Source organism: Chaetodon auriga, chromosome 5 (genome assembly GCF_051107435.1).
Source record: "Chaetodon auriga isolate fChaAug3 chromosome 5, fChaAug3.hap1, whole genome shotgun sequence".
NCBI lineage: Eukaryota > Metazoa > Chordata > Actinopteri > Chaetodontiformes > Chaetodontidae > Chaetodon > Chaetodon auriga.
In genome coordinates this window covers 6,147,022-6,172,178 of record NC_135078.1, presented here as the reverse complement: position 1 = coordinate 6,172,178, position 25,157 = coordinate 6,147,022, and the positions used below count along the sequence as shown (strand labels likewise).

At 42.2% G+C, this 25,157-nt stretch overlaps 2 protein-coding genes across 3 annotated transcripts; both read right to left on the bottom strand.

Moving 5' to 3' along the window:
- Positions 1-2,441: 2,441 nt before the first annotated feature.
- Positions 2,442-6,689, bottom strand: ch25hl3 (cholesterol 25-hydroxylase like 3). Its single transcript, XM_076729874.1, has 2 exons — positions 5,994-6,689; positions 2,442-4,375 (listed from the first exon to the last, which is right to left on the bottom strand). Exons 1-2 carry the CDS (start codon positions 6,431-6,433, stop codon positions 4,000-4,002), a joined length of 816 nt encoding a protein of 271 aa, XP_076585989.1. The 5' UTR covers positions 6,434-6,689; the 3' UTR covers positions 2,442-3,999.
- A 757-nt stretch (positions 6,690-7,446) lies between these two features.
- Positions 7,447-20,249, bottom strand: erlin2 (ER lipid raft associated 2). Of its 2 annotated transcripts, XM_076729871.1 has the most exons (12): positions 20,165-20,249; positions 18,517-18,624; positions 17,153-17,234; positions 15,723-15,769; positions 15,465-15,526; positions 15,143-15,268; positions 14,051-14,124; positions 12,734-12,792; positions 10,745-10,836; positions 10,565-10,654; positions 10,281-10,360; positions 7,447-10,178 (listed from the first exon to the last, which is right to left on the bottom strand). In XM_076729871.1, exons 2-12 carry the CDS (start codon positions 18,621-18,623, stop codon positions 9,999-10,001), a joined length of 999 nt encoding a protein of 332 aa, XP_076585986.1. In that variant the 5' UTR covers position 18,624; positions 20,165-20,249; the 3' UTR covers positions 7,447-9,998. The 2 variants fall into 2 exon arrangements, with proteins under 2 accessions (XP_076585986.1, XP_076585987.1); XM_076729872.1 differs by lacking the exon at positions 20,165-20,249 and having other exon boundaries at positions 18,517-18,828.
- Positions 20,250-25,157: the final 4,908 nt, after the last annotated feature.

The window sequence follows — 25,157 nt, the reverse complement described above, 5'->3', positions numbered from 1 at the left end:
CTGTCAACTTTGCATTATATTAGGACGAAGCTCCTCCACCAATTTCTGACACTCAGATAATTAAGTCCAACACTATCAGCTTGCAGGTCATAGTTCATCCATGACACACAAACAAAGAACCATGGGAAACTGAGTGGAAGGCCTGCTAATGAACAAAATGGATGGCCTGCTGTTCACACTGACAGCTAGCAGATGCAAACAGCTGTGATGAAAAACCTGTTCATGAGGAGAAAATATGAATTAAAACCAAATAAACATCTGGACTCCAGTATCTCTTGCTATAACATTAAACGAGATCACAAGAGCACTGTGCTGCTCATATATCAATGCACACCGCAGAAAAATAAAGGATACAGATCAGATTCATCCTCTGATACGCTAAGCTTCTATTACTTCTTTGTTGTTAAAATGTGGGTCATACTAATGTTCTCTGAAAGGTGAGACGGCTGTGCCCAGGCTGGGTAAATGCCACCGCTGCAGCCACAGAATTGATGTGAAAGATGATGGTTAAGAACTAAGATACAGAAAGATACAGACGTAGCAAAACATACGGCAAAATATGGACACTAATGTAAAGATTGTAGGCAAATGACTACTAGTGCTAAAGTGCTCAAGTACAGATCTAAGAGAAAACATGGTCTGTGACTCAAAACTGAGTGAATGTCTGCAGCGAGCTAATATCCACTCATGGCAGGCTACTTTACAAACTGGTTAAAGTTCAATAAATTGGGAAAATACGCTAATTCGCAGAGGCTACAGCCTGGAGACAGTTAGCTTAGCATAAAGACAAGAAGCAGGAGGAAACAGCCAGGCTAGTTTTGCCCAAAGGTACAAAACTGAAGAGGAAAAAACAACAATTTTACAACAGTTTTACAGATGCTGGGATAGTTCTTTGCCAGGTGCAGTGACCTCCTGGAGTCTAGTCATTTCTGTGAGGTTGTCAGACAGCTGGTAGAGCATTATTGAACTTTAGAGGTACTGGCAGGTGGACTGTTTTACCTCTGGACAGAAACAGGCTGTTTCCCCTGTTTCTAACCTTTATGCTAAGGCTGTAGCTTCATTCTTAATGGGTAGAAATGAATGTGCTGCCAATCTTCTCATCTGCCGTTTACTGAGCAAATGAGCACATTTCCTTTAAGAGGCTTCTGCAACCCATAAGCAATTTAATGCACTTATTATAGAGATTCAGTTAGTGACAGTTTCTAAAAGTGCAAGTGAGATGTATGTCTGGGGTAAATAGCACTTATGCAATCATAACACCATCTCATTGTACAAAATCATGATTCTACAATGCTCCTGCTAAATCCTAGTGTCCTGTTTGAATAAAATGTTTATTTTTGTGGATCACCATACAGAAAAAAATCATTCAAACACTGTTTCGTAACTGATCTTGCAGTTCTAGAAAGTTATTATTATCATGTTGGCTGTTCAAAGCAAGTCTTTGGCAACAGTCCACTATTGACAAGTGCACTGAGATGTTTCTGAAAGCAAACAAGTCGCGTACTCTCATGTTAGACAGGAGCAGAGGTCATCTAAAAATGGCTCCAGACCAGAGGGTAAGAACCCCCAACCAGTTACTGTGACAACAGGCAGCTTCAGCTATGTTCAGCTCACTAATTAAATATTTACAGAATGGTGGATGAAATATGAATCTGGCCTTTGTCACTGAAAGGCAAACTTTCTGGAAATATGATGAACTGGGAGGTTTTTAGCATGTGCTCTGATGATAAGGTCTGGTGCAGAGCGCTCTGTGCTTTTTCTCCATCTTGTTTTGACATGGCTCCATTTCTCAATGGAATTCATGTGACTTCTTGTTGTTTTGCTGAAGTTTGCAAAGGGTTTAGCCTACGTGATTAACTTAGGAGCACACCTAACAACAAGTAAACAAACGGACTGTACACACAGTACAGAGTGCTTCAAAATCCTGCAATGCTCCTGTGCCTGACATCATGACGTCAGCTGCAGGAAGTCGACTGCGAACGTGTGTTTTGGTGTGTCATCCAAAGCTGCATGACTCGCCCTGACGTGGAGTCTGTAATGGGGCCTGATTATTTCCGTTTTGGGTCACATGTTTATCATTCCATCTCTTGGCAATACCACCACCCAGTACTCATCCCTTACTCTTTCCTTGAGTCTTTTCCTTTCCCAGGAAAAGTAAAGCTTACTCAACGGTTACTTCATGACCATATGCAAAAGCGCCTCCAACTGTGTAAACACCTTTTAACAATTTATGTTTGACCATGATGTTGCGAAATTTCAGAAAGCCCATTGAAAGAGTCAGTAATGAAAAACAGATGTCCAGTGTAGTTCACATGCTTATACGGTCCAAGAAATATTACCCTCAGACTCATTTCTCAGCAAATGACTTCAGTGCAAGTCAGAACAAAAAGAACCGTACAACTGTCATTATTCATTCACAATAATGACTTTCACTACCCACAAAGCCTCAAACTTTTTATTATCAGCTGTTCTTGTGTCGGCTGCTGTGCATGAGAAAAATCGAATCTGTTGCACTATTACATGTTTAAATCATGCTCAAAAAGACACATCGTAAGTCTCTCTACAAGAAGTGCATGCGGCTCCCCGTGGTGAGTCATGAAATGTTAGACCCCATGTCTCGCTGTGATGAAGTGTAGGAAGCTTGAGCAATCTCAAGCTTTTTAATACCCTTTTTTTTTTTTCATTTGAAAAGAGCATGAGTGCCAACAGAGGTATCTACAAATGATCTGACATGATTCCAGCTGAATTCTGCAGAAAATAAACCCTGATAATGAGAAAAAAAAAAATGACAAAGGTTACAACTGCAAATAGTGACTGAAAGACTTCTCATCTTGAAAAACATGTGGCTTTGATTGTTCAGTCCAGAGCACGGTGCAGAGAATGTAGACAGCTGAGAGGCCCATGGCATAAAAATGACTAACCACAGCAGTACTAAAGACACTGAGGTGAACAACAAAACTCCAAGTCCACGTCCTGCTATTCTCATGCTTAGAAAGCCCAATATTTGTAAAGCTTTTTGTGTAGAAATAGTGATTCATGAAAAATGCAACAGTCTTTACAAATTGTTCATCAAGAAAATATGGTACAAATTATACAACAGCTTTGGCTAAAAGAGGAATGTCCGCTTTAAATATTTACTTTAACATTGTAGACAGTTCGACTAAGCTATTGAGGTTTTGCACAAAGGACTCACTTTCCTGCCAAGAGACAGATGAGAAGATACCACTCTCATGTCTCTGAGTAGTATCAATCTTCTCATCTAACTCTGCAAGAAAGCAAATGAAAGTAATTCCCAAAATGTTGAACTTAAAGCAGTTTGTAAAGAAGGCTGGTATGAGTGAATATCAGATCACTGCTGACATTCATTCAGATCTGAGGTTTTCCCTTTCACTGCACATATGATCAGCAATGAGCAAAATGAATCTGTCACATATTATCGTCCTTATGTCTACAACATGAAAGCATTTGAATGCATCCAAAGACACACCCATGTCACAAGCCCAAATTAGTTGCATGTCAGTTCACGTATTTGTTCGCTGTTTCATTAAAGTCTTGATTTATTGCATCACCCCTGCACTCTCTTCATCTCGTGCTGCATTCACTTGCTGTACAACAGCTGTAGATATGTGCATTAAAATGGCATTGATGGATGATGACTGGTGCATGTGAACAAGATGTTTGTCTGTGAGCTTAGTGAATTCTGGTATCACCGATAGACATATAGTGTTTAGTCTTCTTAAGGGCTTTATGAAGATTTTAATCATTTTTATTATAAATGGCATTTTGTGGTCACAACTCTCAAAATGTCTTGATATTGCAGGATATGTGACTGAAATGGCAATGTTGATTTGCTGTAAACTGTGGGATCACGTCAGTCATTAAGTGCATGTATTACAAGCTGATCAAAAACTACCAAATCTACAGAAAACATCCTTCATTGTATCTTCATAGTTTTGCAGGAACTTGAGCAATCCTCAGTTTGCTGTATGCAACATTTTGTCACCCTGTACGTGAATACGGCACTGATGCATGGTATGTGCCGAAGAGGTGGTCCCAGTGGGTGAAGTAGGGGGCATAGTTTCCACTGTGGCGACTATGGTGGGCTTGGTGGTAAGGAGCTCCCCCCAGACAGGGCAGCAGTCTGTGCAGAGCCCAGGGCAGGTCGTAACCACAGTGGTCCTCAACCGCCAGCCAGCTGTTGATGAGGTGGAAGAGGGCTTCGCTCAGAGGGTGGCAGCCCACCACCCAAGTGCTGCTCAGAGCCAGCAGCAGCAGAGACAGCAGCTCGGCCGAGCTGGCGTCCTGAGCTGCCAGTGCGAAGGGTGTGTGGTGCTGGTGGTGCAGCTGGTGGATGTTACGGTAGAGCCAAGGAACCCTGATGAGAAACAGACAAAAAAATGGTTATACTGTTACAATATTGGATAATCAATCCAATATTCCCAGAAGGGCGTAATGGCAATGTGTTTGTGGTAGTGTTCTCAATGTAAAGTGAATTCTACTAATACTGCAGTACAACTACTACTGCTACTACCAATAATACAACTATTACTAATATTGTCGCATGTTATTAAGAGAACAGGACATCTATGGTCACCTAGCATGTTCATCTTTAAGGGGCACGCCACTCATTTTACACATGAGGATCACTTTACTCATCCCTGGTGATGTCACAGTGATGTCATCAGGGTTATCTCAGATTGGACCTGAGACTTTTGAAATTTTGAACAGGCCGCCTGCGTTACAAAATGGGAGAGTACAATTTGAAAGGTGTGAACATTTACCAAGCACAAAGGCACTAAAGAAAGGCGCAAATTGGTTTCATTATGGGATATGTAGGATTCAGTATCTTTTCAGATTGAAATGCTAAAGTCAGGATATTTTGGGCTTTGCTGCTTCAATTTTGATGATTCTTTTTTTGTCTGTCTCTCACAAGTCCCCCAACTTTATGTAGGTCCAATACTGAATCTCTTGACTACACCTTTAAAAACAATGCATTTAAATATTAAGTACTTTAATTGTGATCTATGGTATAGAATCTTCAGCAGTCTATGGAAGTTTGTTATAAGAAGTGGTCCTGAAAGATAAAGTGAATTCTCAAAAATGTGGAACATGTTTATTGGACCACAGAGCTCACACGATCACACGCACTCATTGTGTTCTCCCAGACAAGGATATGGATTTCAACAAATGATTTTGGTAGGTACTACAGTATACAGTGGTGAAAGAAACTGTCAGATCCATTATTTAGCATTCACTTATATTTACTCAAAGTATACAAATAAAAGTACCCACTATGAACACAAAACGGTCTCTGACAGAATATTAGTATATATTGAACTGCTGGATTATTACTAGTGATGCATTAACAGGTAAGCATCCTTTTAATGTTGTAGCTGGAGGAGCTGATTCTTATTAAATATATTGGGAGGTTAAATGAAATGATTTTGTATGAAATTAAAATTTTATAAGGTCATTAAAGGTTTTTTGTTTGTTCATTTGTTTGTTTTTAAAATCTTATTAACAGCTAACAACTAACAGCTGTCTGCTAAATGTAGTGGAATAAAAAGTAGAATAAATATCCTCTTAAGTTGCATTATGGGAAACGTAGGATTCAGTATTTTTGGAGATTGAAATGCTTCAATTTTTTAGCATTCTTTTTAGGTCTGTGTCTCAAAAGTCCCCCAACTTTATGGAAGTCCAATACTGAATCATTTCACTACAAGTAACTCAGAATTGTACTTCAGTACTTAATAATAAATAAATGTACTTAGTTGCTTTCAAACACTGAATGATATGGTCTATATTGATAGAGACAATTTGGGAAATAATAAATTATATCAAATATTTTAAGACTGAAGGAACACCACCAAGGAAAATAAATAATAGCAAGATACAAATTTACAATTCAAGTACACTGGACGGATGGATGGATGGATGGATGGATGGATGGATGGATTAGTACACAGCTATGATACCAGGTGCGTGCTGCTTACCTGTGCATGGTTAAGTGCCATATGAAGAAGAGCATGTCAAAAAGCAGAAAGCATGCGAAGACCTCCACAAAGAGCTGCCAGCAGGACGGAGCCAGTTCCGGTAACCTGGGGCTCCTCAGAGTCTGAAACAGCGCGGTGGCGGGGAGGACGGAAGTCAGGTATCTCCACAGCACCCTCCTGAAACACTCAAACCATTGCTGGGGGGACGGCGGCGGACCTGAGCCTGCGGCGATCCTCCACAGCCGGACCCGCTGACAGACGCCGCCTAGCGCGTCCAGCGCGAAGAAAGGTGCGCAGAGGATGACGTGCGTCAAGAATGCGTAAGACGCAGGCAGGTACGGAGAGAGCAGGATGTGCTCCTGCTCTGCCCTCACAGACTCCCATAGCCCCTGGAGAAGAGGCGCGCATGCCGTTCCATGTTCTGTGGAGGGTACATTCATCACGGCTTTCACCTCTTCACCACGACCCCCTACATCACCAGTTCTGACGAAAGAAACGTTTTTCCTTTCAAAGCTAAAATCCTCATATAAGTAGTGCGTGTCTACTTTGAATATACCTGCTCCAGTGGATCTATCCTGGATAAACTCTAAAATTCTTACAAAAAGGTCATTTAGGAGTTTTTCCTCGACTGCTGTCCCACTTCTTCCAGGAGGCGAATCATGCTGCTGTGGTTCCTGCTGAAGTCCTCTTTCCTTACGGTAGGAGGAGGGGCCCCGCATCCACACATGTGTAAAGCTGATGCCTTTCTCTCCTTTTTCTTTGATGTCAAAGCGAAACTGAACAGCAGATGTAATCTCCCTGACGGCACTTTTTATCTTCACGCGCTCGTGCCACCTGAGCAACGCTGGCTGGGCGCTGGAAATGCAGGGGATTTCTGGGAGAGCGTAAATTTAGGGGACCATTTTGTCAGATTATGATTTGACACTGGACCAACTGGTGCTAACTTAAATTTGGATAACGTTTCACTCAATTCGGGGATTTTTCAAGAAAAAAAGAGACTTCGGCCACGACAGAACAGTGTAAGTTCAAACACTGGCAGATCATGAACGAAATGAAATGATGAATCATTCCGAGGAACAGAAATGAAACTGTTTCAACCCGGTTGATTTTTCCTCAGAAGAGAGAAGACGCAACACATTGAAAACATGAGATGAGTCACTGCAAATGTCAGAGTTATTGCTTAAGTACCATTCCACTGAAATCAACTGGCCTTAAAGGTAAATGATCCAAGTATTCAAACTTATACAGGTTATCATGTGCAGCCATTAAAGAGTAAACTGTACGGAGGCTTTCATTATGCTCATATTATTACTTATTTTTAATAATCTAATGTGACTACAACAGCTGTTTACATACTATATCATTTATTGTCTAGGACTTTTATTGATAACATCCATCCTGCACATCATGCTGGACTTGCAATGTAAGTAAAAACTCTTAGGCTGCTGATCTCTCAAAGAATAACCCACAGTTTATTTTACTTTGTCAGATGACAGTATCTTGATTGCACATTCACAACTGAAATCAGTGCAAAAACATTTGACTGTCAAGTCACTGTAAGTCTCAATCAGTCACAGAAATTCTTATTAAAATGACAAATGAAAGTCACCTCGAGGGCAGACGGGACAGACTTTAGACATCAGAGAGCAGAGCCGAAAACACTTCATCACTGTCACTTTTATGTTGTGAAATATCTTCTCACCGTGGCACTGTGTCTGCTCAACCAATAAAAAAAAAAACAAGACAATTCCCCGAATAAACCTGCCTACGTTCTTCCTCAACTACAATATGAAGCGAGTGGTTCTTTGGAAAGCCCATCGTTCGGTCACTCTCTCACTCACCCACACACGCATTCTGTGCCGTGGAACGCCACATTCCCCTTGAAGTAATTCCACAAAAGCTTGTTAAATGCTGGGAAACAAACTGCTTCAGTCACCTTAGAGAGAACACAGGAAGTCACACGTCAATGCTGAGTTTTTGGTCCTGATCAAGGTTTCCATGAAAAGGTTTTGAAGTGTCCAAAAATGAAGGACTCAGACAATTCTGACATACATACAGTAATTCAGTGAGTCCCTCAGTATCAACCTTTATACTGCACTTCATACAACGGCTTCCTCCTCCAGGGAAATGGGTCATGTCGCCAAAGGCTCGAAGGCAAATCACTGCTATTCACATCCTGTAAAGATTCTTACAGGACACACATGAAACGGTTAGATGAAATGACTAAAAATAGCTGAAAATGGTCCATTTTGAAAACCTGATGTCACATGTCTGGAGCTCTAAAAACTTTGAGTTCAAAAGCTGTTTTCTGTTGTCATGTCGTGACCTGATACAATCTCTTCAAAGTGAGCACCGTTTCAAACTAAACACCTAATGTCAAACAGATACAAACAGTTGCACAAATATAATCTTGCCACTAAATGTACAGTGTGAAAAACAAAGTGCTACATTACATACAAATACAGCAAAATGTGGTCCGACTTCATACAGCTGCGCAGATTCAGTTAATATTCAATAGGTCCCCTGTGCTCAAAAGAAAATTTACAAAAACGTAAAAGAACAAAAGGAGTGATGATTAAACCTCTGACAGGCAGCAGCTAGCACACAGTACATTCATCGCCCCTGTTTCACCAGCAGTGACAAATCTGCTCAGGCCCGTATTTTTCAAGCAGTTCAGATTAAGAAATCACTGCTTATCATCCTCAGAATGACACTTATCTGAACCGCACAGTCTGGACTTGTGGGAATGTGGAACACGTCATTGGGGAAAACAAAAAAAAAAACAAAAAAAAAAAAGGATTTACTGGATTAAAAGAGCTTCTTTTTCCGGGCACTGCTAAACCCCCTCCACTGAGCAGCGACTGTCCGTAAGTGGTGCGCATCAGGCTGAAGAGAGAGAGATGGTCTGCACTTAAAAAGTCTGTAGTATGGTGTGTATTTTAATCATCCTGTACCAAAACACATGGGCAACAGTTTATGGAGGGTGGAAGATGAAATAGTTAGTGTGTCCAGAAAACTAGCTCACTACCAGAAATAACCCAGCGTTACCTCCATGACCAATAGTTAGTTCATTTCATGAACTAACTACTCTTTGTGAGGTTCCAAGTTAGATTAAAAAAAAAAAAGCATCATTCATGATCAGCACACACTCTGTGCAGTTTTCCCACACTGAGTGAAGGCTGGCCCACGTTAGCAGCTGTGTATTGGATTCTGGGAAGTTTACACTCCAGCGACCTGTTGCCCAAGATAGATAAATGTTTGCCGAACAAGCTGATGTTAAAACCAAAAAAATAGTTTGATTTTACAATTTTCCTATCATACTTAAAATACTAGGACTGACTAGCCCTAGTTGTTGGTTTATGTCCACGTCTTCTACTGATCAGCTGGTGAGGACGCTGACTTTTTGCCTGGGACATGCATGTAATCATCAAATGCAAGTTTGAGACCCATTTACAAGACTCCTGTGAAAAAGGACAACATTTTGGCCTCTTCTTCTTCAGTATCAACAGGTTGCAAACATCACTGCTTCATCTGCTCAGTGATGGATATGGACAGCATGAACACGTAAGCAGTAACGGACATATGATCCTTGATGTTGTGGCTAAACGGACAGAACGCGCTTGATGCACAGACCTCAAGCGCTGAGCAGCAGAAGGGCCAGTGCCTTCAGATGATTGTTTTGGTCAAAGGGAGCTTGTTATACACCCACAGGTGATGCTTTTCTTCCACCTAATTTACAGAGTGAATTTTCAGAGACTAAACAATCTGAGTCTCTCCTTCCAAATAACTCCAGTCCTCTGCTTTGAGGAGGGAGAAGTTTACAATCAAACTCTAATGTGATTTCTAGTTGTGATTCAGAGATGTTTGAGAGATACGGGCCCTGGTCAGCAGAGCTTCTCTGGGCCAGAGGGACAAGCTGCCAGTCAGCCTGTGGGCCAGGCTCCTGCCCTCCAGCAGACAGCCCGCCACCCCTGGGTAGTCCTACTGGTTTTGCTACTTTCCTTGCTAATCCAGGTCCAAGATCTGCTCACCAACAATGTCCATGGCTGCAGAGGCCTTGATGGAGCTCCCTGCAGAGCCAGAGTCCACAAACATTTGGGGTATGTCGTTCCCAAAGTAGATTTTGCTGTTGGCTGCGATGGCCTTGTACTTCATTAGCTGCAGGTACTCTGGTGTTAACTTCAGCTGCAAGAGGGGGGACCAAAATTCAAATTACAACAGAGTCTGGGCCTTCAAGTCTGGATGTGTCCTGGCTAAGGTGGGGGTACATTTGCGTCATCTCTTTACCTTATTGGCCTCAGCAATTCTCTGTGCTGTATAGAACTCTGCGTCTGCCTTGGCTTTCTGCCGGGCCAGGAAAGCACCATCTACGAATCGGAGAAAAACACTGTCAGAGTCAACAGCAGGAGGCCAGTTTTAAAAAAAAAGTCCAATCCACTTGACCAATCAGAAAGCAAGAAGCTCCTTAAGTAGCATTTGGAATGCAGGACTTTTACATGTAGTTGTGTGTTTTTACATTGCTGTATTGGTATTTTTACTTAAGCAAAGGATCTAAGTCACTGGACACAAACCTTCGATTTGAGAGATCTTCTTTTCGGTTTCCTTCTCCATGACTTTCTGTCCAAACTTGATCTCTGCCACTTGTGCAACTTTCTCAGCCTCTATAAAACAAAAAGAAACATCAACCTGTCGTGTGTGCAAGGTCCCTGAACAACAAACTGTGACCACGATAGTCAGATTTTCATTCTCACCTATCACAGCTTTGATCCTCTCCGTCTCCGCCTCCTTCTCCACAACCTTCTGTGTCTGCTGAGAGATCAGCAGCTTCGTCTTCTCGCTCTCCCTGCAGACATAAGCGCACACTTTATTAAAGGCTTCTCTGCCTCTCCTCAGGGCTGTGTGAGCAGAGCAGGCCTGATCAACATCTCACTCACTATCCTATTCATATTGTTTCGGTGGATCAGTGAACACATTTTCCACACATCTTTAGAAGCCTAGTCAGTATTTAAATAGTATTCTGAGGATCTTTAAGCTGGAGGGTCGTGATGGAAAAGCTTCCCATGTTGATGGCTTGTGTGTATTCATGTCGACAGCTCAAGTCATTGTATGACTGGAGAGCTGGTCATGTGAGGGCTCATAATACTATGCGTTAATGTAGAACTCTATCCAACAAATTTGAGTGAAATTCAGCACTGGACCTACATGAGGCATCCAGAATTGCTTTTTCAGGCACTTTTTGTAATTAAGCACCGAACTGTGAAAAGTCACAGTAATCATGTCTAATCATGACTTGGATGTTGACATGAATGGTGCTAATTTATGGCATGTTGCAAAACTGGTAATTACAGCAACTCCCATATCAACTGAATGTAGCACAAGCCCCAAGCACCGCACACTCACAGACTTCATATAACAACCCAGGCATGGTCTGGATGGGGGAATTTTCTGTGATGTTCAGGACTTTCTTTCTTGGCAGCTCTTTAGTTTTATGTGCTTTTCTGCCATCATTTTTAACATTACAATGCAACAATTTTGAAGAAATACTTTGAAGAAACTGCAGTATTGCTTTTCCAAGGAAAGTGTGCAGAAAGGGTTCGGAAAGTCCATGAAACAGCCCTCGAGCACAGTGAAACAGCCCTGATTCTTGGCAAGCTTTTTGGAAAACACACTTCAAAGTCCGAGTCCACCGGGACACTGGGACTGGGCCTAAAACCTCAGGATGAGTCCTGTGCCATCATGGACACATGAACCAAAATGCTTCGCCTACACACTAAATCTTGGATTTGCATCGTCATGCAAGCCTTTGCAATGAACCATGTCGATCAGGGTCTAAAGCTGGTTGCTCAGGTCCGTCTCTCAACAATATAACTACTAATTTAAAAGAAAATGTTACAGCCCGGGGCTTATATCCATGGTCTGAACCATCTTTTCTATAATCACATTTTAGCCGCTGACACCTGTTGACATTTCTGGAGTCTAATTGGGTCTCACAGACTGTAAAAAAAAAGAATTAAGCTTAAACATTCTGAACCCCTCATTAGAAAGAGAAACCAAGAGCATGCACATCCAAAGTCTAATTGCTCATGCCAAAATCCCATTTGACAAAGACAACAGTAACTGCAGTAGGTCAAATTTCAATCAAAACATGCTTCTGCAAAATCTAATGCTGCTTTGCAGGCCATAAAATGGCTAAAAATAAAAGTGTTAACACAGGAAACAACTTCCGTGACTGTCTGACTGCTCCTGTTGCTGCCTGCTGGACCCCATTTACAGTAAGTGATGTCAATGCCTCCTCAGATCTCAGCAGGTGGCGAGTAAATGTTACCATAACCCACAAGAATGACGGCAAAATCTACAAACTAAGACACAAGTTGTTATGTAACAACAAAGGCCATCTGACGCAGGCATGATGTGTGGGTTTTGAGACGCTGCCTGAACTTAAAATGATTAAAATTCTGACTGTTTGACTTGAAGACGGTGGCTGATGCCTCATGGTGCTTACTGTACGCCCTCAATCTGCTCAACCTATCACAGTTGCTGTGGCTGAGCAGCAGATTGGTGAAGTCAGACTTGGCTGTTCACAGACTGACACGAAACAGCACAGTCTTCCTTCTTTACAGTGCTTGGCAGGGGGAGCAGGATGAACATAAGGTCCATCCATTTGGGAGAGAAAATAAATACACCACAGAGGGTTCAGGGATCAGTGAACATTCCTCGTTGGGCAAAAAAAGAAAACTTACATGAGCTCGTAGTTCCTGCGAATGCTCTCTGGGATATTGGGTTTAGTGACACGGACCGCCTGCGGACCAGCAAGACAGACAAACAATGACAGATTAGTAAACAGTCGACTCTGAAGTCGGCAGATAAAGACAGCAGGAATATAACAAGAAACATGACTTTAGAAAGAGGCTTCCGCCACCAGGGAGGATATCGAAAAAAGGCAGTTGGAGAGGAGCCCTGAGAAGAAAGACAGTCCTGTTCAAAGACCCCCTGAACTGGAAGATTATAGTTTCTCAGGAAAAGCTGCACAATTGTTATTTCAACTGTTTCACGACATTTACAGGAAACATAAGGCCAGAGTACTAAAGCCCAGCGGAGCGTCTCTCACTCTCACTCATGAATGAAATGAGTGTATGCTTGTGTGCATGTGTGTGTGGTGAAAACCACTAAGGCTCCTTTTAATCTCAGCCATAACATTGTCCCTTATTAAATTTCCCTGAAAAAAGACATCTTGTACTGTTTTGATAAATCCTTAAGTCAATATACAGCTGCAAGGACTCTGTGTGTGTATACAGCCTTTCACTAGGTTGACATTACAGCTCATAACTTCAGTATCCTGGTTGTGTTCTGCTGTCCAGTCAGAGTTTAGAAGTCTTTTAGAAGTTTTTAAAGTAGAAAGTGAGCTCAGATTACGTTGTTACATGTCCATGTGTGCGTGTGTTTCACAGAGCAGTCAACTAGCTGACTATCAAAACCACACTGTGCATCACTGCAGACCAGTCACTCATCGGTGGTTTGGGCATGGTGCAGTAATACAGCAGTGGCAATCCACTTATAGCAGACATGCAGCAGGGGGCGCTGTGAGCAGCTGTTGACAAGTCATAGTTATCAAGCATGATTTTAACACTGTGCAGTGTGGTGTGCTAAAGCAGCAGACATGCACCAAGAGCAGGAGGCAGATAAAAAAAACGTGTGTGAGTCCAAATGCTCGACGACAATCAGCAGCGTGGAGACATTTTCTCAGAGCAGACGCAGACTTTGTTTGAGCAATCATTTTCTATGTCATGCCATGTTAAATAAACAGAACTGAAAGGATTTAGAGAAGGAAAGCCTCCCACTGCCCCTGCAAGAAAGCATCTGCCAGTATCTCCGGCTCACAAAGGCTTGCTGAGGGTTCGTCCAATCAGATCGCGGCTCATTTGTAAACAGCTTCTCAGAGCCAAGTGAAGACTCAGGCTGGTCCTGCCTACACGAGAGATGCCTTCACCGGTTGTACCTGAGACCTTTTTGACGAGGACTTTGTGTTGGCTGCAGCATTTCTGGTGCTCTTACTTTACCTGTATGATAAGTCCAGGTGCCATGGATGTTAAATCCTCTTGTAGTGTCAACTTGAGGTTTTCATCGATTTGGTCTGTGGGGGTAAAGTACGACAGACACGAGGCGGTGAGGGGGAGCCGATGAGATTTAAAAAATAAATCAAATAAGATAAATCTCGTTGTCAGTGTCATCATTATGCCACGCTGCGCTTACCTTCTGTGACCTGTGCTTTGGCAGACAGGTTGTGACATTCAAGTGTGGATTCACTTTAGCAATGTGAATGAAAAGATGAGCTAACGCTAAGTCAACATGCCAGGGCTGTGCAGTACGGCATGTATGTGTCGTACTACAAAGCAATCGGTTTGCGTGAAATTCACTGCAGGCGCGTCTGCGTGATACAGCACTGTGACAGTCTGAAAGAGTGACAAAATGCTAAAACCCACCCTATATGTCATTTCTAAATCTGCAATTTCTTTTAAGTCACACATTATGTAATATAGTGTATCGGCAGGCTGTTTCAGTGTAACGGCCATAATGCTGGTAATTGGTCGGCCACGACAAAATCGTCTCAAAATCGGGCCAGATTTGTGTCGTCTACATTGATACAAATTTACTGAGATCTGAACTGCTCATTTGAGGTGGAATATATGGGCGTTTTGTAGAGCATGAGGTCTCATGTCCCTGCAATTTACCTTCACAGATTAATGAAGAAAATGTCTGAAAACGTTTCTTGTTCAGCTGGGGCTCTCTATGTAACACTTATGTGCTTGGCCAGTCACATGCTCTTTTAAGTAACAAGCCACACTACTTATGGTGGTTTTTAGAAGATGGTAACAGATGTTCTACACTTAGAGAACAATTCTGTGGCCTGGGCTGAAAGACTTTGAACATGTGTAGCGCCGATGGTATGTGCAAAACAGTTAATGTATAGACCTGATTCACAACAGATGTGTGCAACTGGGTACTGACCACCGAATGAGACAGACCATAAAACTAGCGTGTCGTGAACCCTCATCTGTTCGACAGACTACATGCTGTTTATGTAGATGTAGAGATGAGATGTTTCAAATTAGGAACTAGTTTACACCCTGTCTGCGGCCCACCATGCTTACCAAACAGGCCGATGTACACCTCCTGCAGTGAGTGAACACTGCAGAACTGGTTGAGCTCATGATGAACCTTGTTGAATATCAAAGCTTTGTCGTAGTCTGCTGTGAAGTTCCTCACTATGTCGTATACTGCAGAGAGGAAAACAAGTTTTTCCATCAAGTCAGAAATGACAGCCAGCAAAAGACACAAATATTTGCCTCTGCTGGAGCCAGCTGCAACACAACAATGCCGAATGTGTCTGCCGGTGCCAAGTTATCTCCAGATGTGGAAAGAAATGAGGGGGAGTTGAGGACAGATCCAGGAGGTGAACACTGGTGACTTTACCTGCTGATGGAACGAGGTAGTTCACCACTTCTATGCGGTCAAAGTAAATCATCACTCCTCCGCTGAAAGAAAGAAAATACTTAACATTAACACTTTCATCTAAAACACCAGGACAAGAGATGAATGTCTGACTCCAGCAGTGTTGGTGTAACACTCTATCCAACGGGCTGTGTGGGAGGTGTAGGGTACAAGGTGAACACTCGGTGTAATAAATCTGGGGACCACATCTGATACGACTTAAGCAAACAGCAGGCCTACCTTGTGCCGCATGGTACGTTTTTCACCTCATCTGTCTGCAGCGTCGTCTGCGAGACAAAAACAAAGATTCGTCATTATGGATGTCAGGACCACAAAAGCCTGCCCCTGACGTCATTAGAAAAATAGCAGACGCACAGTGGTTGGACTGGGAGCAAACCCACCAACACAGGATTCAATGACATGAGTCAATACGTTAAATTGAAGTAACCTGGATTGCAGTTGTACATACAGGATACACACAGTTTCAGGAAGTCCTGGTCAGCATCATGAAATGCAATCCAACACGACTAAGAGCTGAATCAACATCTTCAGGACACAACCAGCCCATTAACAACCAGTGCCACAATGGGATCTGTACCCAGGTCACCTCTCCAAATAATAAACAATCTGCTCTTGCCTTTGCGTTTGCACCTGGTATTTTTCATGCGTTCTCGTTATCCTCACTGAGATCGGATCTCTTTTGGTGCTTTCATGGCACAGAGCAGTCATATAATCAGCCTGCCTCAGCCTTCTCGCTTGCTCACTCTTTAAAATTGAACAACCTCTATTTTATGTTAGCAAAAAAAACCAAACATCTGTATCAATGACATGCTGTATACGGATGCCAGCGCATTGCACGGATTGCACTTACACCTAACTAAGATCCAGACACAGTGCGAGCCATAGTCATAGAGTGCTGATAGATGAAAACCTTGTTCAAGGTTCAAGGTCCAAACCTATCCTTCCTTCTTGGAAAAGCAGGATGAGCACATACATTTGCTGATATTTATGTGACAGAGGTTTGCGCACATTTCCCGATGTTCAAACTTTCATCTTCCTGACTCCTCGTTTTCTTTGATCCGCGGTTGAGATCAGCTATGAGCTCGACTCACAGACCTCTGTCTCGTCTCCTGTACAGCACGGGTCAATGCAGATCAGGTCCTAAAGTCCACTGGTCAGTACGTACTCAATTTTTAATGAAGGCTTCTTACAGGCCTCTTCCTTTGAACACTGCTTGGAGAAACAACATCCAATCAATCAGGGATATCTATTTTTACTTTTCCTCACAACCCTGGCTCTGTTCATGACAGATGACAGAGCCTTCAAAGCTAATTACTCAGCAAGAAGAATACAGTTTTTCTCATGAAGGACAGACATTCCCAAGAGTGCTCTTTGTGTCAGTTTTATAATGGGATGTCCGTGTAGTTACGATATTGTCCAGCAGCCTCTTACAGAAGGTAGTTGCGACTATTTTAACAACAGTCTTGGCCAAAACTATCACATGATCATTGTCATTTTTTTTACCACTTCATGACACTTCTTCACTTAGTCTGTCAGTTAATGAAGTGTTTAGTACTATTGTTTTGCTTTTTAAGAATAAGTTTTAGTTTGTTTAGAATACAGGGCGTCACATGCCGTACAGATAATAAAACTGACTTCACTTGACTCACCTGGACAGACTTGTAGGTGGTGATGAATGGAAGCATAAGATGGAAACCAGGGCTGCTGGTGGTGGTCAGGAGAGCTCCTCCCCTGCATTTTACACACACACACACACACACACACACACACACACACACACACAGACTTAATCATTGTATCTTTGACTTGACTTCAGAATAGAACTCCCATCTCCGCCTTGCGGATGTATCCCTCCTCCAACCAGTCAAGTTGCCTTTACATTCATGTCTGACTCATTTAATATATGTACTGAAGACTTTGAAGGAATTTTTTAAAAGGCATTATGTGTATTTTGGGGTGAAATGGACGTTCTCACTATATTGACATTTATGATTCCAGTGAATAATTTCTAGCGAGAAACATGCTGTCTTCACTTAAGAGACTATTTTTCCAGAGGAGTCCAGAGGACTGACAGAGAGCTTCATCACATGGTGCAACAACAATCAGCAAAATCAGGGAGCTTGTGGTGAACTACAATGCTTCAGATATGGATGTTGCTGCAAAGAAGCTACAGATTGTTAGACACGGATGCTTCACTCACATCTTCAGGCCGACAGCACAGAAGATCTGTACAATCAGCACAGTTTGACGGTGGATATTCATGATGAGTGTCACCAACTCAGTATCTGACCAAATGTGAAATATGGTCACAACGTGTCCTTCTGTTCCTGAGTGATGGTGTTGAATAATGTCCAGAAAAGTGTTTTTACAGAATCTTTAATGACTTTATCGTTTATCCTATAAGACATTTGTGTAAAATTTTGTCATAATTAGTGTATGAATTTTTGAGTTATGGTCTAAAATGTGTTGTGTAAAGTCACAGTGACCTTTGACCTCCACAATGTAATCAGTTCATCCTTGAGTCCAAGTGGACATTTGTGCCAAATCAAATTATTGAAGAAATCCTCTCAAGACGTCCTGAGACACCATGTTCACGAGGACCGCTCCAAATCATAATACCTCCAGTCACAGCTGTTGCCGGTGCGGACGCATAATAAAACTCTCAGGCTAATTTTAGCTTGTAGTGAAAAAAACTACTCTGCTTAATTGTGGAAAGACAAATTAAAGATTGAAGTTCAGAGATAAAGAACTTTCCCAGAGGCACACCTTCTCATGAATCAATCTTTATTAGTGTGCCTCAGAAGGTACAGAGGCACAGGCCCATGGCTTTTTTGGCAATCTTAATGCTCAGGTATTTACACTAGTTACTGTTTAACAGTTAAGTTGCTTAAGGCAAACACCTTTGAAGCAGATGCTCCGTTCTTTATTGTGTCAGGTTTACAGCAGAGCAGTTTAACACTAATGTCTCACACACAAAATAAAAAAAAAACAACAATGTGTACTGCTGTCTCACCTGTAGTAAACTCCAGTGTGTCCTTCATCGATCTTGTGCACGGAGGCTAAGAGCGCTGCTCCTCCAAGAGCAGCAATGATTGAGAATATGGCACCCCACTGTGCCATCCTGGCAGGCAGACAGGGACGACAGCATGTGAAAAAGAGCAGATGTGAACAGAGTTTGTCTTTTGCCGTTGACACAATGTCCTGCTTTAATTACAAACAAATGCTCCCATCCACAAGTACAAATAATCTCTGTCTGTCCATTCAGTCAGCAGGACCTGCACTCAGTGGGCGCCCTGCATAGTGCTGTAGTAACACGTTTGGAGTTGGCTTGTGGCTCACTGGTTTATCTCCTCTCAGCTCAGGCTTAGCCAGGCATCAGCTGGGACTCAGTGACCTTGCCTCACTTAAAGAGGATTGAGGCTAAAGTGCGAAAACGTTGTAACCTCTCGTCATACATACAACAAATCTGCCGGTACCATACCATTCACTCATACCTGACGACGGCTATTTTAGCTCATTTAAGCTGAAAGAGTTGCACGAGGAGCTGTCTCAGCTTTGGTTAGTAAGGATTTGCAGATACACAATCTGGTGACCTTAGTGTCAACACTGGACTCTCAGTGTTTATTCAGCTGTGTTTGTATTGTTCCCTGTTGTATCTGTGAGCACATCAAATATACATTTCCCTGTCTTGATTCTGGTATTGTTTGTGTTCTGACTTTGCTCTCTGAAGGACACTGGGCTGCAACTTCTTGTTGTGAAGCTGGTCATGTTTTAGAGGGAAGACATTCTAAATTTCGAGGGAAATGAACGAAAAGACCTTGAGACGATCTTGACTTGGATTCAATTGATCTGCAACAACAACTGTATGCTCTGACAGTGACACGTTAGTTTAGATAATTTGTCTTAAAGTGTATCTGTACTGACACCTCGCAAGGACAGACCGGAAGTAACCGTCGCAAATCTGCTAGAGGTGTCATTGCAAAGGCAGAAAACTGCGGTAACGGTGTTAAACATCAGAGAGGGTTGATCGTCCAAACACAAGCTGTCTGGATAGAAAAGTGGCTGAAAGTGGAAGACCCCCCTTCTCTGCTTCACGGAAACGACTACCGTTAAGTGTTGGAGCCTTCGAGCAGTTCAAAGTGAACATTTAAAATAAGAAAATAAACATCCGGAACAATATTTCAGATGACACATGTATGCCGAATGAAAGGGGTGAACCTGGATATTTGTTTGCGGTCGTTAAGCAATCATATTATGACACGTGCGTATGATTTCTGAGAAAGACGACTAAAAATATATGGGCATCTGAACTTAATTTGGTTTCGAGCGCTGCGGAGCTAACGGTGATAGCGTGAATGTAAGTTACTATATTATTGTTGCCTCTTAAAGAAGAGCCTCTTCCAATAGCAGATCGGTTTAGCGATACTATCAGTTATCTAGATGTCACGACCTAGTTTAGTTACACTTTGCGTTTGGCGTCACAGCACAAGGCCAAATATTGATTAACCTTTGTCCATGTTACAAGTTAGCATCACAATCTCAGCACGTTTTTCGTCCGTTTAACATGGTACTGCCATATCAAACCAGGCCGGGGGTTCCACAGACTTGGTTCAAATAGAAAACATTAGTAATACACGTTGTTCTTACTCGGCAGGTCTTACCTGTAATTTCGTCAGAGGGGACTGCCGATAAGAAGCAGGCACTTCTGGCACCTGCCACCTTCTTCTTCTTCGTCGGAGTTAAACTGTTCGGCATCCAAATTGTTGTATTAGCGCCCCCCCGTGGGAGGTCAGCTCACAGCTTCTGACGTTCACGTACAGTGCTCGGTGGCGTACAGGGTTCCTACTCATTATTTGCTCGTTTGGGGCCCCTGTTGGCCACGATGGCCAGAGCAGCTGCTGGAGCTGCTGCAGGAATACAGAGGAAAATATAATGAACTTGTTTATTTAAATTGAATAAACTATTTACAGTATTTACAAAATAGGAGGGGCAATATTTACTTCCCACTTCACCTATATGTCGTATGTGGGAAGAAATTACCCTTTGGTCAACAGGGTCAAGGACACATACTCCTGTGGCAACCTTAAAATTTGCTTCAAAGTATTATTAATACTATAATACTATCTCCTCCTGTGTTCCCTTTTCCAACACTCTTGAATTTCATCATAGCTCACCTGCAAACTTTTGATTTTGTTGCCTCGGGATGGAAGTAATTTGGCACTTTTTCTTGACTCAGAACAACTGGTCAATCAGTAACATTATCAATATTTTTGTTTTTTTTATCAACAATCTCTACTTCAGGTATTATAAATGTAAAACTCGGCAGTGGCTCCACCTTCACAGTGTGAACAGCAGATGGCGACAGAGACCAGCTTAGATGCACTGCTTAATTTTCATGAGAAAATTGTAGAAAAAGCTGAATTATCCCATTACCTCGCTCTGCCATGATTTAAACATTTCAGCATTTTAGGCTTTCACTGCTATCATGCAGCAGATGTTTTTTTTTTTGTTTTTTTTCTCCTGTTCATTAATTTGCATTGGATATGGTAGGCTGTTGGCAAAAGCCACAAACAGAAAGTTTGACATTAATTAAAGAAAATTAGGCCACAATCTCGCAAATTTAAAAGGGCAATCCCTGAAAAGCTCAAAAAGTAGATTTATTTCATGTTCAATCAGCAACAAGTCCCTGAAAGTGACACACAACTAAGGGTCTTGACACAAAATTGGCTGTGGCAGTTTATTTTTAGACATTGGCCTCCTGAGAAATTTTCAAAGGACCAGAGCTAACCCCTAGGTGCTGCAGTGGCAGCTCTGTGCCATGCATTTTAAACAGGGAGGGGCGGGGTGGTGGAGGAGAAAGGGAACAACAGAGCAAGGGAAAAGAAGTTTGTCAGAGTTCATTAAGTATCAAGGGAACATCGCTGGAACTGGCAGCGTAAGCCTCGCCGGGGCCCTAGTGCCATTAATCACGACTGACAAGAAACCAGGGGCCGAGGGAGGAGGTGGGGAGGGGAGGCAGGGCAGCTCTGCCAGAGACTCTGGTACTGATTATAGAAAGGGGTCCAAGCAGTCCAGGCCAGGGGTGTCGAAGGTAAAACACACCACAGCCAAGGCTATAAAGTTCAGGTGCCTTCACACAGATCACACTCACATAATCACAGATAGACTGAGGAGACATGTGACTCCAGGCTCTGAAAACATGACAGGGTAATTGTAGAAAGAGTGGAATATTTTGGTTTGAGAAGAAAAGTATAGTGCAGTGTAGTGGCTGGATCTCTCCCTTTCTGTATTTCACCCTCTCTCCCTCATTTATATGAGCTGAGCCTCTGGCTTAATAGCATGCAGGAGGAAGAAAGTGGAAGTGCGGCAGTAACAGAGAGTCGCCCATATATCTCTGTCGGCCTGCCTTATTTTCTCTCCGCACTCCCAGAAATTTCGTGGTAGCTGGCCACACCACTGCCACCCTGGAAGAAGAAATAAATGGGAGAGAGAAAGAGAGGGGAGAAAAGAAAGAGGAGAGCTCGTGACTCGTGAAGATGGAGGCCTCTGTTAAGTGCTGTGCTTGAAAGCCCGTCCGGCCTCATTAGCTGTCAGTTGTAACAATACTGAGCTGGCAGCGAAGACTGCTCCCAGTCTCGGTGCCATAAATCACAGGCTGACAGGGCCCTGACAGGGCTGGGAACCAACACACATGCAAGACTTGCTTGCTTTCTGTCTCTCTGCTGTTCCTTTTCCTTTCTCTTCTCTCCCTCTTTTTCCACTGCACATTCTTTTTCTGTCTTTATCTTCCAGTCTCTCTCTCTCTCTCTTTCTTTGTCCGCACCACTCCCTTTCTTTCCATTTCTCTTTCTCTCTCTTTTATCTGTCTCTCTCCCTCTCTTTCACACACACTTAAAGCACATTGCAGCATGTCAGCAGACAGTCTTGGACACATGTGCTCACACACTTTTGCAGCAGTTCTTTTTTTTTGGCAACCCATACATGAGTGTTTGACAGAATGGGTTTGGAAAAGTCTGCGATTGTTTGATGGATGAGATGTGTTCACTGGGCCTGTGTGTGCATGTGCATGTTATGCAGTTATTTTCACCAGGCGTAAGCCGTGTGTGTGTGTGTGTGTGTGTGTGTGTGTGTGTGTGTGTGTGTGTGTGCGCGCAGAGCTAATCTTGCATACTATTGGACCCATCAGCCTGATATTTTTTGTGCACATTTATCACTGTGTGGTCAAGAACCTCTTGTGTTTGCAGTGATTCACAAATTCTGGAAAACCTATTTCATTGACTGCTCTGTTCTATACAGCCATTAACTGCTGAGAACACAAACAAATGGGCAAACATACTATTGGTTTATTTTAACACTGTGATCACATGATTCAAATATTATTCAAGATATCTGCTTTTATACTAGCCTCCGCCTTTTGCTTGTTATTAGCTTGTCACTTCAAATAATCTGATGGAATACACACAATTAATTGTGAAATGTTGTAAAATTGACAAAGAGGTTTTCTTAATTTGCTTGTGTTTTGTCTGTTTGCATGTGTTTTCTTAAGTTGCAGTGCAACAGAGGAACAGAGGAAACAGAAGTAATCGAGTAGCTTCTGAAATAATTTTTTTTAGACAAGACCTAATTAGCCTATTATTTATTTATTTATTGTATTTCCTTACAAAATGTAAGTTATTTATATCAGTCTATATGTGAACAGACTCGTACAAAAAACATGGAGAAGCCATCATGATAACAAGACAGTTACCTAGAAGATGCTCAGACCTCCATCAAGGAGGCAGTCAGCGCTCAATACACCAAAGAAATTTGGGAACCGAAGATGCAAACAAAAATATACAGTCTGAGACTCAATACAACAGTTGGCCAACAAAAACAAACCAAAGTGATGCCTATTGTGTCAGACAAGACAGACAAGCTTAGTGATTCTGCAACAACTCCAGACTCACTTCCTGTAGTCCAGCCAGTGCGCCGGCTCCAGGGAATGTCCATCCAGCTGGAGAATAATAATCTGATTGTGTAGAAAGGGTGAACTATGAATTACAGACTTGCTGGCTTGTGCCAGGGGTTGGCAAGATAATTGATGATCTTCTACTGGTGAGTAAATGAGAAGATGTGCATATTTTCTGAATTCATTAATATTTTGCTTGCCAAATGTTGGTCAGGCCCCCAGCGGATGATCGCAGAAGAACACAGAGCATTAATTAACATTAGATCCTGTGTTAGGAGATTTAAATTGGTCTAATAAATGAAGTTAGGCAGCTGTGCACCCACCCACAACCCAGCCCTATTAATCAGAATATTGATTTTTATGACACGGCCTGCCCGATTCAGGGATTGTCTGCGACGCCCGTGGATATAACTGTGATCCAACTATCACTACCCCACACACACCTGCGCACTTCTAGCTTGTACTTGTAGCTCTCACCAGAACTGAAATGCATTGTATTGTTAAATCATCAGTGGGAAATTGTTCCATGGGTAACATTCAAATAGAATTATTAAAATTGTGAAAGCTGCACTGGTAGAGATTTTACTAAAAGATTGTTTCCATATCAGCTTAAATTCTGAGTGAACCTCGACCCCCCATCGAATACATTTTTGAAGTTGAAAGTTTGTAAAATCAGTTTATTTGCTCTCTTGCCAAGAGTGAGATGAGATGATCGATACCACCCTCATATTGCTAAATATTTACATGTAGAGCCAGCTGGCAATTAGCTGAGTTTAGCACAAAGACTGGAAGCTTTTTGTGTGCATCGGAAAAACAAAATGTAATGTGACTTCTTGATTGGCAGCAGTGACCTCCTTAAGTTCTGTCATTACCATGAGTGGAGAGTTCAGTCGGGGAGATGAAGGCCCAAAATGTTATTTATCTTTTATTACCTTTAGAGAGAGTCGGACAAGCTGCTTCCTCCTGTTTCTTTAAGCTAAGTGAAGACAACCAGCTTCTGGCTGTAGTTTAATATGTAAACCTGTACCAACTGAATTTTGATCTTTTCAGGTCTGTGTTAATACACAGATGCAGATTCATGGGATGACTTTCACACCGTCATTTGACACATTATCATGATAAAAGTATTGATTGAATTGAATAGATTTATGGGTAGATCTGAGAATGGGACCGATCTTCTTGAAATAAGGTGTAAGACATGAAATAGGTACGCTTATTTGAGCTGAATTCTCTGTAACATTGGCCTTGCTTGCTGTAGTTGAGGATTTTAAGAAAAATGAAAATGTAGTTGTTGTTAACCACACACATTGTATATGCAAGCACCATAAAAGCCTATCTTTGACTCCTGTGGTGTGCTGGACAGTTTGACAGAAGAGAAACTAAAATCTAAGGAACATACATAGTCATACTGCAAAACAGTTCAGTGTTACAAAAGCAAATAAGCATATTTTCCCTAAAGTGTCAAACTGCTCCTTCAAGATGCTGGTGTAGCTTCATTTTCTTTATCTAAATGAGATTCTTCCACCTCAGGTATAGACACTCCTCAAAACACAGCACTGAACCAGCAAAGTATAACATAAAAACTCTCTTAAAGTCACAAAGCTGACCTGTGTTCCAGGTCACAGGAGGACGCAGTTTACTGATGTCACATTATACGGCTACTGACACGTAAACTCTTTCAGTGCAGCTTTTGTGTAAATGTACGA